Source organism: Dermacentor albipictus, chromosome 9 (genome assembly GCF_038994185.2).
Source record: "Dermacentor albipictus isolate Rhodes 1998 colony chromosome 9, USDA_Dalb.pri_finalv2, whole genome shotgun sequence".
Taxonomy (NCBI): domain Eukaryota; kingdom Metazoa; phylum Arthropoda; class Arachnida; order Ixodida; family Ixodidae; genus Dermacentor; species Dermacentor albipictus.
In genome coordinates, this window is record NC_091829.1 from 116,204,750 (window position 1) to 116,216,118 (window position 11,369).

The following is an 11,369-nucleotide window of genomic DNA, read 5'->3' on the forward strand; positions in this document are numbered from 1 at the left end:
ACCTTCTCACCGGGATTGGCGAAGAGTCGGGCTGACTTTGATTATGTGCTCAGGTAATGAAATTAAAGATCTATAGTTCTACGCCCGTTAAGAGAACTGGCAAACTGTCTTTTTTTAATCTTTTTTGCGCATGCAAGAATGGCCAGCAGTTTTTCCACAGCGCGTAGAATCCGCACTTATTTTTTTTCTTACTACAGTCACACGTTTTACCTATCCCCAGAAAGCGTATTACCTGAGGGGATCACCATCATCATCATCATCTTCAGTCGTGACGTGAGCCGGCGCTGCAGTGGTACACGTAGCACTGCGAAATGAAGGACCAGCTGGGACACGACGGTGGCCGTACAGCGCCGATGGAGCAGGACGGCAGAAAGTGAGTTTACGTTAATGTGGACTTGGGACTTCTGCTCCTAGCCGAGGCCGCATCGCTCGAGCAATCTCGAGCAAGTTTGCGACTGTACGAATTTCATTTCACAGAAAATACCGCTGCACATTTTTTTTTCGTAAAACGGCTAGGAGAAACTGTCCCGAAGTTGCAGTCTCTTTCTTCCGGTTCTGGCATTGCTGTGTGCGGCTGGTAGACACGGCCGTTCGCGTTTCGGTGACTTCGAGTTGCCACGCGCTTACACGTCGCACTTACCCCCGTATGCAGAAATGCAACTTAAGTTGAAGCCCATGCTTGACTTGATCCGAGTGACGCCTATCGGGAACGCGCCGAAGGAAACGCAGTGAGCGTCTTTGGGCACGTTAACGCCAGGCGTCATCTAAATCAAGTCAAGCATGTGCTTCGACTTAAGTTGCATTTCTGCATACGGGGGTTAATCCCGTGCGCACTGCGTTCGCCGACCCCATCCAGCTCGCTGACCTTCCGACATGCGTTTGTGATAGCCAGTTGCGCATCGCTTTTGTACACTTGTGCGTAAACGTTCTACACGTATTTCTTGGCCTGGCGTGGACAGCGTCTCCTTCGTCAAATCTTGCCACAAATGCACGGCGGCTGGGGTCGTGGAACGCTGTGGACGTGCGTCGGCAGGCGACGCGGACGCGCTAGAATAAGCGGGAAGCATGGAATGGCGTGAAACGAAATGCATTCGACACGCGAACGTTTTTCTTGAGTATTAAGTTAATACCTTGCTTAAAATAAGCAATTTACTGCAACATTTTTATTTAACCAGCAGAGCGTTAGGTACGTCTTTTGCTTGTGCGAAGGGTCCTTTTGTGATCGGCGCAACGGCAGAAACGCAGCAGGCGTCGTATTGCGCGGCCGCAATCAACGCGCCAGGCGTTGCCGTAAAGAGGGGTTTTGAACGGTCACCATCAGTAAGTACGGTTCACAATTACGGCGACAAATTTCTCGTTCAGTCACAATGGTCCAGTAATGAGCCGCTCTTGGGTCCGTATTTGATATAATGGCCCCATGCCTGAAGCTCATACTTGACTCATGCAGTAAAGAAGCCGCCATTGACCGTACGATGCAATCTACACGGGTACGCCGCTTCATGAGGTTAGGAAGAACATGGCGGCTTACTCCGGCTGCGTGTGAGAGGAGATGTCGCTACCCGAATAAACGCAGGATATCTAGGGACTTCAGGTTAGCGCTGGTGCATGTCGACAGGTGACACGAGCATGGTGTTGCACAGAGATGACATAAAGGAAGCGAGAAAAATTGTTGTATGACAACTGATGTTTATTCACGAAAAGCAGGATACAAATGACAATTAGCTGGACAGAACCAACGCAATCTTGTTTCCCGTCGCTTGGATATGCTCAGAATATTGCCTGCGTCCATCCTAATTGCATATTTAGTCTTAATTCATTAATCAACTTCTCAAATACCATAATTAGATGAAAAGTGTCACTGAGAAAATTATAACCTGAAACACTCCCGGTAAAGCTTTTCGTTTTGCAGTATGTGGTACATAAGCGTGCTTTTGCAGACATTAAAGATGCCCGCGAATGCGTGCACAATTGCAGCACGACTGGCCGCTCGTCACACTTGGCGTGTTTTCGTGGGCTGTCTATTGTATCCCTTACGACTCCTCGACAAAATCCGATCCTTTACGATTGTCTCACTCGATGTAATATCCGCTGTATGTGCCCGACGCCGGCTAGCTATTCCCGCTGAACGTACCGACAGCCATTTAGAGCTGCATTGTTGGCTGTTGATATTGATGAATAATCACTGAAACCGCCGTCTGGCTACGCGTTCACACAAAGCGTCCTTTTCATACGGCTGCTTCAGGGCTTCACTGGAAACTAACATACATCCTTAAAGCGCCCCTCACCAGCTCTGGCCATTGCAAACTGACAAGCGCAGTGCATACAATGTGCACTGACGATATTTCTTGCTAAGTATTACGTCCCTGTGTGCCGCGAAAAGAGCTTAAAAGGAAGCTTTAGGTCGAGTGCTCCTATCTAAATACACGCAAAAGGCGACTACTTTTTTCTCGACAACCACTGTACCAAATTTGTCCAGGTTTCTTGCATTTAAAAAAAAAAAAACGTAGAATCTGATGGCAGTTGCTTTTGAATTTTTCATTTTCCTCTTTTATTTTTAAGTAATATTGACAAAATCGGAAATTTGGAAAAAGCGGAATTATCAAGTTTACAACTGGGTAACTTAGCAAGTAAATGTCAGACGTAATAGTTCAGCTGAAACTCGCAAGGTGGGGAGAAGACATCCACCCTTTGTAGCAATTGCTACGAACGGGTGAATGTCTGATTTTCCCTTTATTAAGGAAATGTCATATCACAATTCTGTGAATTGAAAAATCTCATAGCTTATAGTACGTCTAAAGCGGACAAAATTTATATATTACCTGCGAATCTAAAAGGAACCAGTAATATGTTAATAGAGTTCTTGCAGAAACATTTTACACAACCTAAATAATTCAGGTAAGATATAAATTGATATATTGAATTTGTCCACTTTGAATGATCTAATTGATGCCGTTTACAGAACCGCAATATCTGTTCTTGATGCAGAGCTATGAATAAACTTCGAGTGTCTATTTCATTTCGAACTTGCGCATTATTTAAAATTCTTTTAACAATATTCAAGCCCTAAATAGAAATTCCGCTTCCAGCAGTCACTAATATTTACCTTGCCTTCTAAGATGCAACAAATTTCATTAAAATCAGTCCACGTTTTAAGTTTTACATGTATTTGAATAGACCGCATTGGAATTGGGCCCAAGCTTAAACTTCCCATTCAATTTCAAATTCAACGCCGTTTGCCCTTGTCCGTCGCGGCGCCGTGCTTCCAGCTGGAGAGTCGATGTCAATCGCGCTAGCGCACCTACGTACCTGGTGGTGCTGTGACGTCACTCACAGTGGCACGTGACTTCTAGAATTATTCAAAGCAACATCAGCAATACGTTTAATCTGTTGCTTCAATGGACCAATTAAAGTTTAGAAAAATAGTAAAAAGGCAAATGGAATTTCTGTGCGAGTTTGTTATACTTCGTGCCGTAGTAAGAGAGATGTACTTCCATTACGTCTGCTTGTTCGCATGTCGTGGAGTCGCACACGCAGAGGACAGAACAACGTCTTTTTCTGGTGTATTCCAGCGCTGCGATCATGTTATTTCATTCTCTCAGATCACGCACTAAACATTTGAACACCCTCATGGGTGTAAATCAGTTTGTCGTCAAACGGACACTCTAAAGCAGCTGCTGTCTATACCTACAGATGGGGTACTATTATAGCACCCTATAATCTACATGCGGTGCGAGAAGCGATTGGATTGGGGAAAAAAATGACAAAACGACAAAAAACGGGGACGTACAAAAGCATAGTTTGCACTAGGTGATCAGAAAATTTGGTTGTGGGAGTTCATAGTGTTTTTTTTAATCCCTTAACCTAGGTAGGACATTAGGCAGTATAATAGCAAGAGTTTGGTGGCGCAACCCATCACCCCGTTCCAAAGGGGACGCTCATAACATCCATCCATCCATCCTTCCTAGAAGATTATATGTGTGCACATAATTCCAGCCTTCATATTAGATGCATGCAAGTTGGTTATAAACATATCAAGCAACGAAGAAGATGTGGGAGTAATTCTGGTAGGCTTATTAATTACACTCATACATCCATAGGCTTTAATTAATTGCTCAAATTCCCGTTTTGCGGGCAGATCTCCAAGCATATTAATGTTAAAATCTCCGCCGATGATTACAGATAGCTTACTTTCATTTGCAAAAGTAAACAAAGAATCTAGAAATACCAAGAAGTTTTGCACATTTCCGCTTGGAGGCTGGTATATTACGCTTAATAGTTTTTTGTCGACAGTCAAACATAAAGTTTCATAGTCTTTATGCACGCAAGAAAAATTCGGCACTTGGTCACAGACAAGATGGTTCTTCACCATCATTGCCACACCTCCTCCACGAGAGGTAGTTCGGTTCACCAAATAGGTGTTGTAGGAGGGTAAGCATAATGCATTAGCTTCTTCTGTGTACCAGGTCTCAGTAAGCATAATGATGTCAAAAGCAAAATCAAGCTTGCTGAACAAAACTTCGAACTGAGCGGATTTTTTCTAAGCTGACTGGGCATTGAGGTGAAACAGCTTAAGTGAACTGACATAGTCCAGACCACAAACATCTTTAAATTCGGATGGTGTAATGTAATCTTTGTATGAAGCCATAATAGGGAAAAGAAAAAAAAGAAACTTAAGTCTATTTAATCTCGGCTAAGTCCTCCTTGCATTTTACATGATGTACTGTTGTTCCATCTTTCTGGCGGACGAAAACTTTGCCGTTACGATGCCAGGCGTATTCGAAATCATGCACTTTAGCCCATTGCCTGGTTACCTCAAGCAATACCCTGCTGTCTTTCGTCAAGTCTTCCTGAATGTAGCAGCTCATTTTTGACTTTTTGAGTTCTGTTTTTTTTCCCTAAAAACTGAGCCTTCCAATCCTGTCTTGTAAAATGTGCTATGATACCTGGTATCTTATCTTTAGGTGCTGGAAGTCTGTGCAAAGCAACAATGTCGTATTTAGTTATTTCTGGAATGTGAAGCTCCGCTGCCACTTCATTGATTTTCGACAATAAGTCTTCGTTTTCACTGACGGGTATGCCATGGAACTCGAGATTTAGTTTTCTGCTTTGCCATTCAAGGTTGTTTAAATCTTGAGTTATCTGTCGTTTTTCAGTTGCGCGGTCTTGAAATTCAATTGATTCGACTCGTTTTTTTAGCTGCGATATTTCTTTGTCATGATTGCGCATGTGTACCACAACTTCATCATATTTGTCTGACATCACTTCCACTGCGTGCTCAATTTTTTCTACTGTGTCCTTTAATGTCATGAGGCTTTTTAGTTTTGCGTCGATACCTTGAAGCACAATCGCTATGTCTGCATCTTGTTCTTTTTTTGTTTTGTTGCTTTGGCTACCTCTCGGCTTAGCTATCTTACATGTTTGGCAAAGCCAACCCTTCCGCCATGCTTCGCTTTTTGATTTGTAAGTTGATTCAGCTACCCCCGAGCAGTTACCGAAATGGTACATGAAGGAACATACTCCGCACACCAGCCCTTTTTCACAACTTTCCTTAGAACCCGGAAAGTTGTTATACGCGTTCTTGTACCCGGATCTGTGTATCAATGCGTTCAACATCCTTTAGTCATCGATTTAACAATCTTCTTCAAGGAAATTCACACCTTATGTGTGGTTTACACAAATTCACAGCTTATGTGTGGTATACACCCTTATGAGAGAGTATACTTTTAAGCATGGTCTTGCTAGGCATCATGCAGGTTGATTTCTCCGTGTTCAGAGTAGTAGGGGAATTTTTCTTCTTTAAATAGCCCACGTGCTCTTTTAATTAGTACGTTCACTTGTGTACTTTCAGACCATACAAAACGTTAACCAAAAAACAGGTTAAGATAAAACAAAACTTGACGCTCTCTCCTTCTGGACGGATGTTGATCCATGTTTCTGTCAGATTACTCGTATTCGTCAGACCAATAGAGGATCCACTTAAAACATACACGAATTTGTCTCGATCAGACAAGTGCCTGCTCTAGGGGCAAACACGTTCGCGACAGTTTAGGTCAAGGCGAGTACAGCATACGCGATACTCCTTTCTGGCTAGAAAACTTAAAACATAACCAGAGGCGAGTGCCAATAAAACTGATGATACATAAGTACTATCGGGATCAAACTAAACGCGATGAGGAACTTTTGAAGTCGATCGTGTTCTACCAGTAATAGGACGCGAGTGGTGAGTTCGTACCGCGCCCAAGCTGGTGCATGTCGGAAACTATATGCGTTCGATCCGACATCCTGCTTACTTCACGCGTAGTCTTGAAAGCGGAAGCATAATACCGCGCTCTGTGGTCAGCCTGATTGGCTTGTTGACGACTTCTCTACGCTACATATTTGATGCGACGGTCATTTTCGTGACTGCGTAACTCGCGAAGGGCGAGAAAAGAGCGCGTGTGCAAGTTAAAACATTGCAGCAGGGCGAACGTGGTAACGTACTTTGCAGAAAAGTTTTGAAATTTTCTAGATGAGAAAGGCATTCAACCCTTGTTCATTCTTGCAATTCACACGTCCACTGCTCTCTCATTCCCGAACAGAACTGCCCCGTTCAGCAACCTCAGATGGCAGGTGCTTCTGGCAGTCGCCGCGAGCCTGCTGCCTCCGGGGTTTCTATACCTCTACAAGGGCCAAGAGTGCGGATCCATGCTTCCAGAAGACATCGTCGACAACTACGAGATGCTGCCTTGGCGGCAAACCTACGCCAGCTGGGTACCATGGCCGCAGCGCAAGGACTACGACGGCGTGAAGGGCGATGTACCACGAATCCTCGTGTGGTTCAAGTCCCCCGTTGTTGAGTGGGTAAACAACTTCGAGGAGCGATACGAAGGCTGCACGCGGCCATGCTACGTCACCTACAACCGGCAGCAACTTCACCGTAGCGACGCGGTCGTCATGTACATACAGAAAATTGGTGGTTCGCCCTTTCCGCCCGGACGGCGCGCATTCCAGAAGTGGGTTTTCTGGACAATGGAGAGTCCTAAGGACAGCATTCAAGATAGACTTAAGAAAGTTAACACGGCTTTCAACTGGACCATGACGTACCGGCGGGACTCGGACATCACGAACGCCTTCGGCAGAGTGGTCCGCAGGAGCGAGTCGCTCCCCTCTTCTCTACACGTCGGGAAGCTCGAGAAGCGCTGGAGGAGCAAGAGCCGCATGGTGGCCTGGTTCCCGACGTCGTGTGACGGGGCCGCTGCCAAGTACGTGGAAGAGTTGAAGAAGCACGTTTTCGTCGACGTGTACGGAGAGTGTGGCAACATGAGCTGCCGCACGACGTCCTACGGAGACGACGAAGAGTGCTACGAGATGCTGGCGAATAAGTACTTCTTCGTGCTTGTCTTCGAGAGGGATTTGTGTGTGGACTACGTGACGATGCCTCTTTACCGGTTCCTCCGCTACAAAGTGGTTCCAGTAGTGAAGGGCGCTGCAAACTACAGCATGGTTGCACCACCGGGTTCCGTCGTTAATGTGGACGAGTATGCGGAGCCTTACAATGTGGCCGCATTTATGATGAAGGCGGCTAGCGATTTCGAAGTTTACAGCCAGTATCTTAGCTGGAAAAGGGACTACGAGGTGGTTATGCACAACTACGACGACTTCTGCGGACTCTGCAATAAGCTGTACGGTGAAGAATTTGTCCAAGAATCAGTGTACAAGAACATCAGTGACTGGTGGAACAATGGCACCAAGTGCACCGACTGACAATCATTGCGTTCGGTCCTATTGTACTGTTCAACAATAGCTTGTTGTCTCACTTTTGTTGTAAAAATGTTTTTCTTGTACTTTCGCATATTTTTTAACCAGTGGCAATTCTCACGAAAGCTAACCACATCCGTTTCACAAAGTATGTCTCCCGGTTTCAAGTTTATTAAAGTCTCATATCCCAAGAAAAACACCCCTGATATTGTCCACGTATAACATGATGGAATTTAGGATAATGCACGAGGATTTTCTTGCATGATTAGTATTTGTATGTTACTCTGGGTAGAGGTTTGGTAGAAGATTACAGTATTTGAATTACTACAACAAATAGGCAGCCGGCGCGTTTGGTGCACCTATATAAAGATGTATAAATTATGGGGTTTTACGCGCCAAAACCACTTTCTGATTATGAGGCACGCCGTAGTGGAGGACTCCGGAAATTTCGACCACCTGGGGATCTTTAACGTGCACCTAAATCTAAGTACACGGGTGTTTTCGCATTTTGCCCCGATCTAAATGCGGCCGCCGTGGCCGGGATTCGATCCCGTGACCTCCGTGCTGAGCAGCCCAACACCATAGCCACTGAGCAACCACGGCGGGTTTGACGCACCTATGAAAATATTTTCATGGGCCCGAGAAATGGGCTTCACTGCAAGCAGACTACTAAGACACTTTCCCCAGCTGCTACGTGAAGCAGTCATTCGTTGCAGCGTAACCTGCCCTATCTACGTAGCTCATCTCAATCGTCCACTAAAAAGATCAACTACGACTGAGCTGTTCTATAGTCTTCGCTGGTGAGCCGGCTAGTGGCATTGCTCAATTGCAATAAAGAGATCCAAGCAGTGGGCGCAATTTCTGGCTATCCACGTCCAAACGGAGAAATAGGAAATGAAACCAAGAACATCACAAAGCGAATTATTTGTTATTTTTATTAGAATTGTACAAGTAAAAATTTACCACTCTCTTACTGTGAAGAAGGGTGCAAGCGAAGCTAGGGAACCGCTGCTCTTCGATGTCCTAACGCCTCGACTTATCGCTGCATCACGGCGAGGTCAGCACGTTGACCACTATAGCCCGTTCTCGAGCAAGTTACCGGCGGCGTTCATTAAACGCCGTCTCTTCTTCGGCTGAAAGCCCGACGCTTGGCCCACTCCTGCTGCCGTTCCTTGAACGCAGCCTGCTCTTCAGCAGAATGAAGGAAGCACGGCTACTCCATCTGACTGGTGGACCTGAACTGGTGGGGAAACGGCGGGCGCGAGGGTACGAAGAAAGCGAATACGCGATCACACCCTTTCCCTGCTCTGCAGGTACGGGCCGTGTGTGATTGGCTTGCGCCTTACGCTGCGTGTGCCTTCTTCATGCATATAAAACCCCGCTTTAAAGGGCGCGTATGAAGAACCCACAGTGAATGCATTTGTTAGCGCGGTGGTCTCGCAACCGAGAGATCGGCAGCTTGAATGCGCACCCGACAGAGAAGAAGAAAGTGTGCTAAAAAGTTTTGTGGTCGTGGCCTCAGGTGGCGGCTCTAAGTCCTTGGACTCGGTGCTCGGGTGCATCTTTGGTTTGCCGTACGGCCCAGAGATTGTCTTCCAACTCGGAACTTTTGAGAGCCGCCTCCCAGTGGCGGCGAAGCCGATGGAGGAAGTCCCCGGCAACCTCTGCAGCTGGGGCTACGGGGGTTGCAAAGGGAACTACGAAGCTAGTATTAATGAGTGAGGCGACTTCGTTTGAACATTTGAGACATTATTCCATATGCACTCATCCAAAGAAAGCTAGATTCTATTTAGAAACAAAATTATGGAGCTACTACACAACCATATACCAAAAATAACTATACGCAAGAATCAAAATAAGCCATGGTTCACCAAATTACTAAAGAGGCTTGACAACAAAAGAAACGTCGCTTCAGGTTACGCGTATTCGCGTACTCCACGCGTATTCGAAGCACCGAGGCATGGTCAAAATATTACTTGGCACAGAACGCCTACCCGAGTGCCGTTCGCACAGCTAAAAATCGTTTTATAACGTACACCTGCCCCAGCTACTTACTCGATATCCTCAGCAGTTCTGGCGCATTTTTAATCCTCAAGAAGCTCGCACTAGCAGGATAATGAATGTAGCCGGCGACACCACCACGGTCACCGAGTGTGCTGATATTTTTGAGAATTTTTTCCGTGTTTACGAAAGAAACAACCACTCCAGATTTTCCGCTACCTACGAGCAGAACAGCGCGTAAGCCACCCATCATGTTTTCGATAGATGGTATACTGCCACTCATTGCAGCGGTGGCGTAGAGGTACAACACCCGCCTCGCGTGCAAGAGGTCCGTGGTTCGAATCCCGGTGCCGGCAATTTTCCACCGGATTTAAAAAAAAATCCGCGTGTTGATAAAATTGCACAAACAGGCCTGTTGTGTGGCCTGATCCCGGGGACCAGAACCGGTAACGCACTCCCTCACCAGAGCAGGATTGGCCACCCTGGTGCAGTACTTGGCCACAACCTCCTATGAACACAACAATAAAAACCCCGGCCCTCAGTCCCCAGCAGCTGCAAAGCAACTGACCACGGCGGCGGTCAGACCTACGACGCAGCAGAGGGTGCTAAGAATCACTGGCTCCGGACAGGCCGCCATTGGAATATGAACCTGGCAACGTTTAACGCTAGAACGTTATCTAGTGAGGCGAGTCTAGCAGTGCTATTGGAGGAATTAGAGGGCAGTAAATGGGATATAATAGGGCTCAGTGAAGTTAGGAGGCCGAAGGAAGCGTATACAGTGCTAAATAGCGGGCACGTCCTGTGCTACCGAGGCTTAGCGGAGAGAAGAGAACTGGGAGTCGGATTCCTGGTTAATAAGAATATAGCTGGTAACATACAGGAATTCTATAGCATTAACGAGAGGGTGGCAGGTCTTGTTGTGAAACTTAATAAGAGGTACAAACTGAAGATTGTACAGGTATACGCCCCTACATCCAATCATGATGACCAGGAAGTGGAAAGCTTCTATGAAGACGTGGAATCGGCGATGGGTAAAGTGAAAACCAAATACACTATACTAATGGGCGTCTTTAATGCCAAGGTAGGCAAGAAGCAGGCTGGAGACAAGGCAGTGGGCGAATATGGCATAGGCACTAGGAATAGCAGGGGAGAGTTATTAGTAGAGTTTGCGGAACAGAATAATATGAGGATACTGAATACCTTCTTCCGCAAGCGGGATAGCCGAAAGTGGACGTGGAGGAGCCCGAACGGCGAGATTAGAAATGAAATAGACCTCATACTCTGCGCTAACCCTGGCATCATACAAGATGTGGACGTGCTCGGCAAGGTGCGCTGCAGTGACCACGGGATGGTAAGAACTGGAATTAGCCTAGACCTGAGGAGGGAACGGAAGAAACTGGTACATAAGAAGCCGAATAATGAGTTAGCGATAAGAGGGAAAATAGAGGAATTCGAGATCAAGCTACAGAACAGGTATTCAGCTTTAACTCAGGAAGAGGACCTTAGTGTTGAAGCAATGAACGACAATCTTGTGGGCATCATTAAGGAGTGTGCAATGGAAGTCGGTGGTAACTCCGTTAGGCAGGATACCAGCAAACTATCGCAGGAGACGAAAGATCTGATCAAGAAAC

The 11,369-nt window shown here is 46.2% G+C and overlaps 1 protein-coding gene across 1 annotated transcript; it reads left to right on the forward strand.

Annotated features, from left to right (window-relative positions):
* The first annotated feature begins 223 nt into the window (after nt 1–223).
* On the forward strand, nt 224–7,823 carry LOC135913563 (alpha-(1,3)-fucosyltransferase C-like). The gene is made up of 2 exons (XM_065446076.2): nt 224–373; nt 6,579–7,823. The coding sequence occupies exons 1-2, from the start codon at nt 312–314 to the stop codon at nt 7,741–7,743; spliced, it is 1,227 nt and encodes a 408-aa protein (XP_065302148.2). The 5' UTR covers nt 224–311; the 3' UTR covers nt 7,744–7,823.
* Nucleotides 7,824–11,369: the final 3,546 nt, after the last annotated feature.

Coding starts and splice junctions, on each gene's coding strand:
- LOC135913563 (XM_065446076.2), top strand. CDS start 312: ATGAAGGACCAGCTGGGACACGACGGTGGCCGTACAGCGCCGATGGAG. Junction 374..6,578: donor ATGGAGCAGGACGGCAGAAA/GTGAGTTTACGT, acceptor ATTCCCGAACAG/AACTGCCCCGTTCAGCAACC.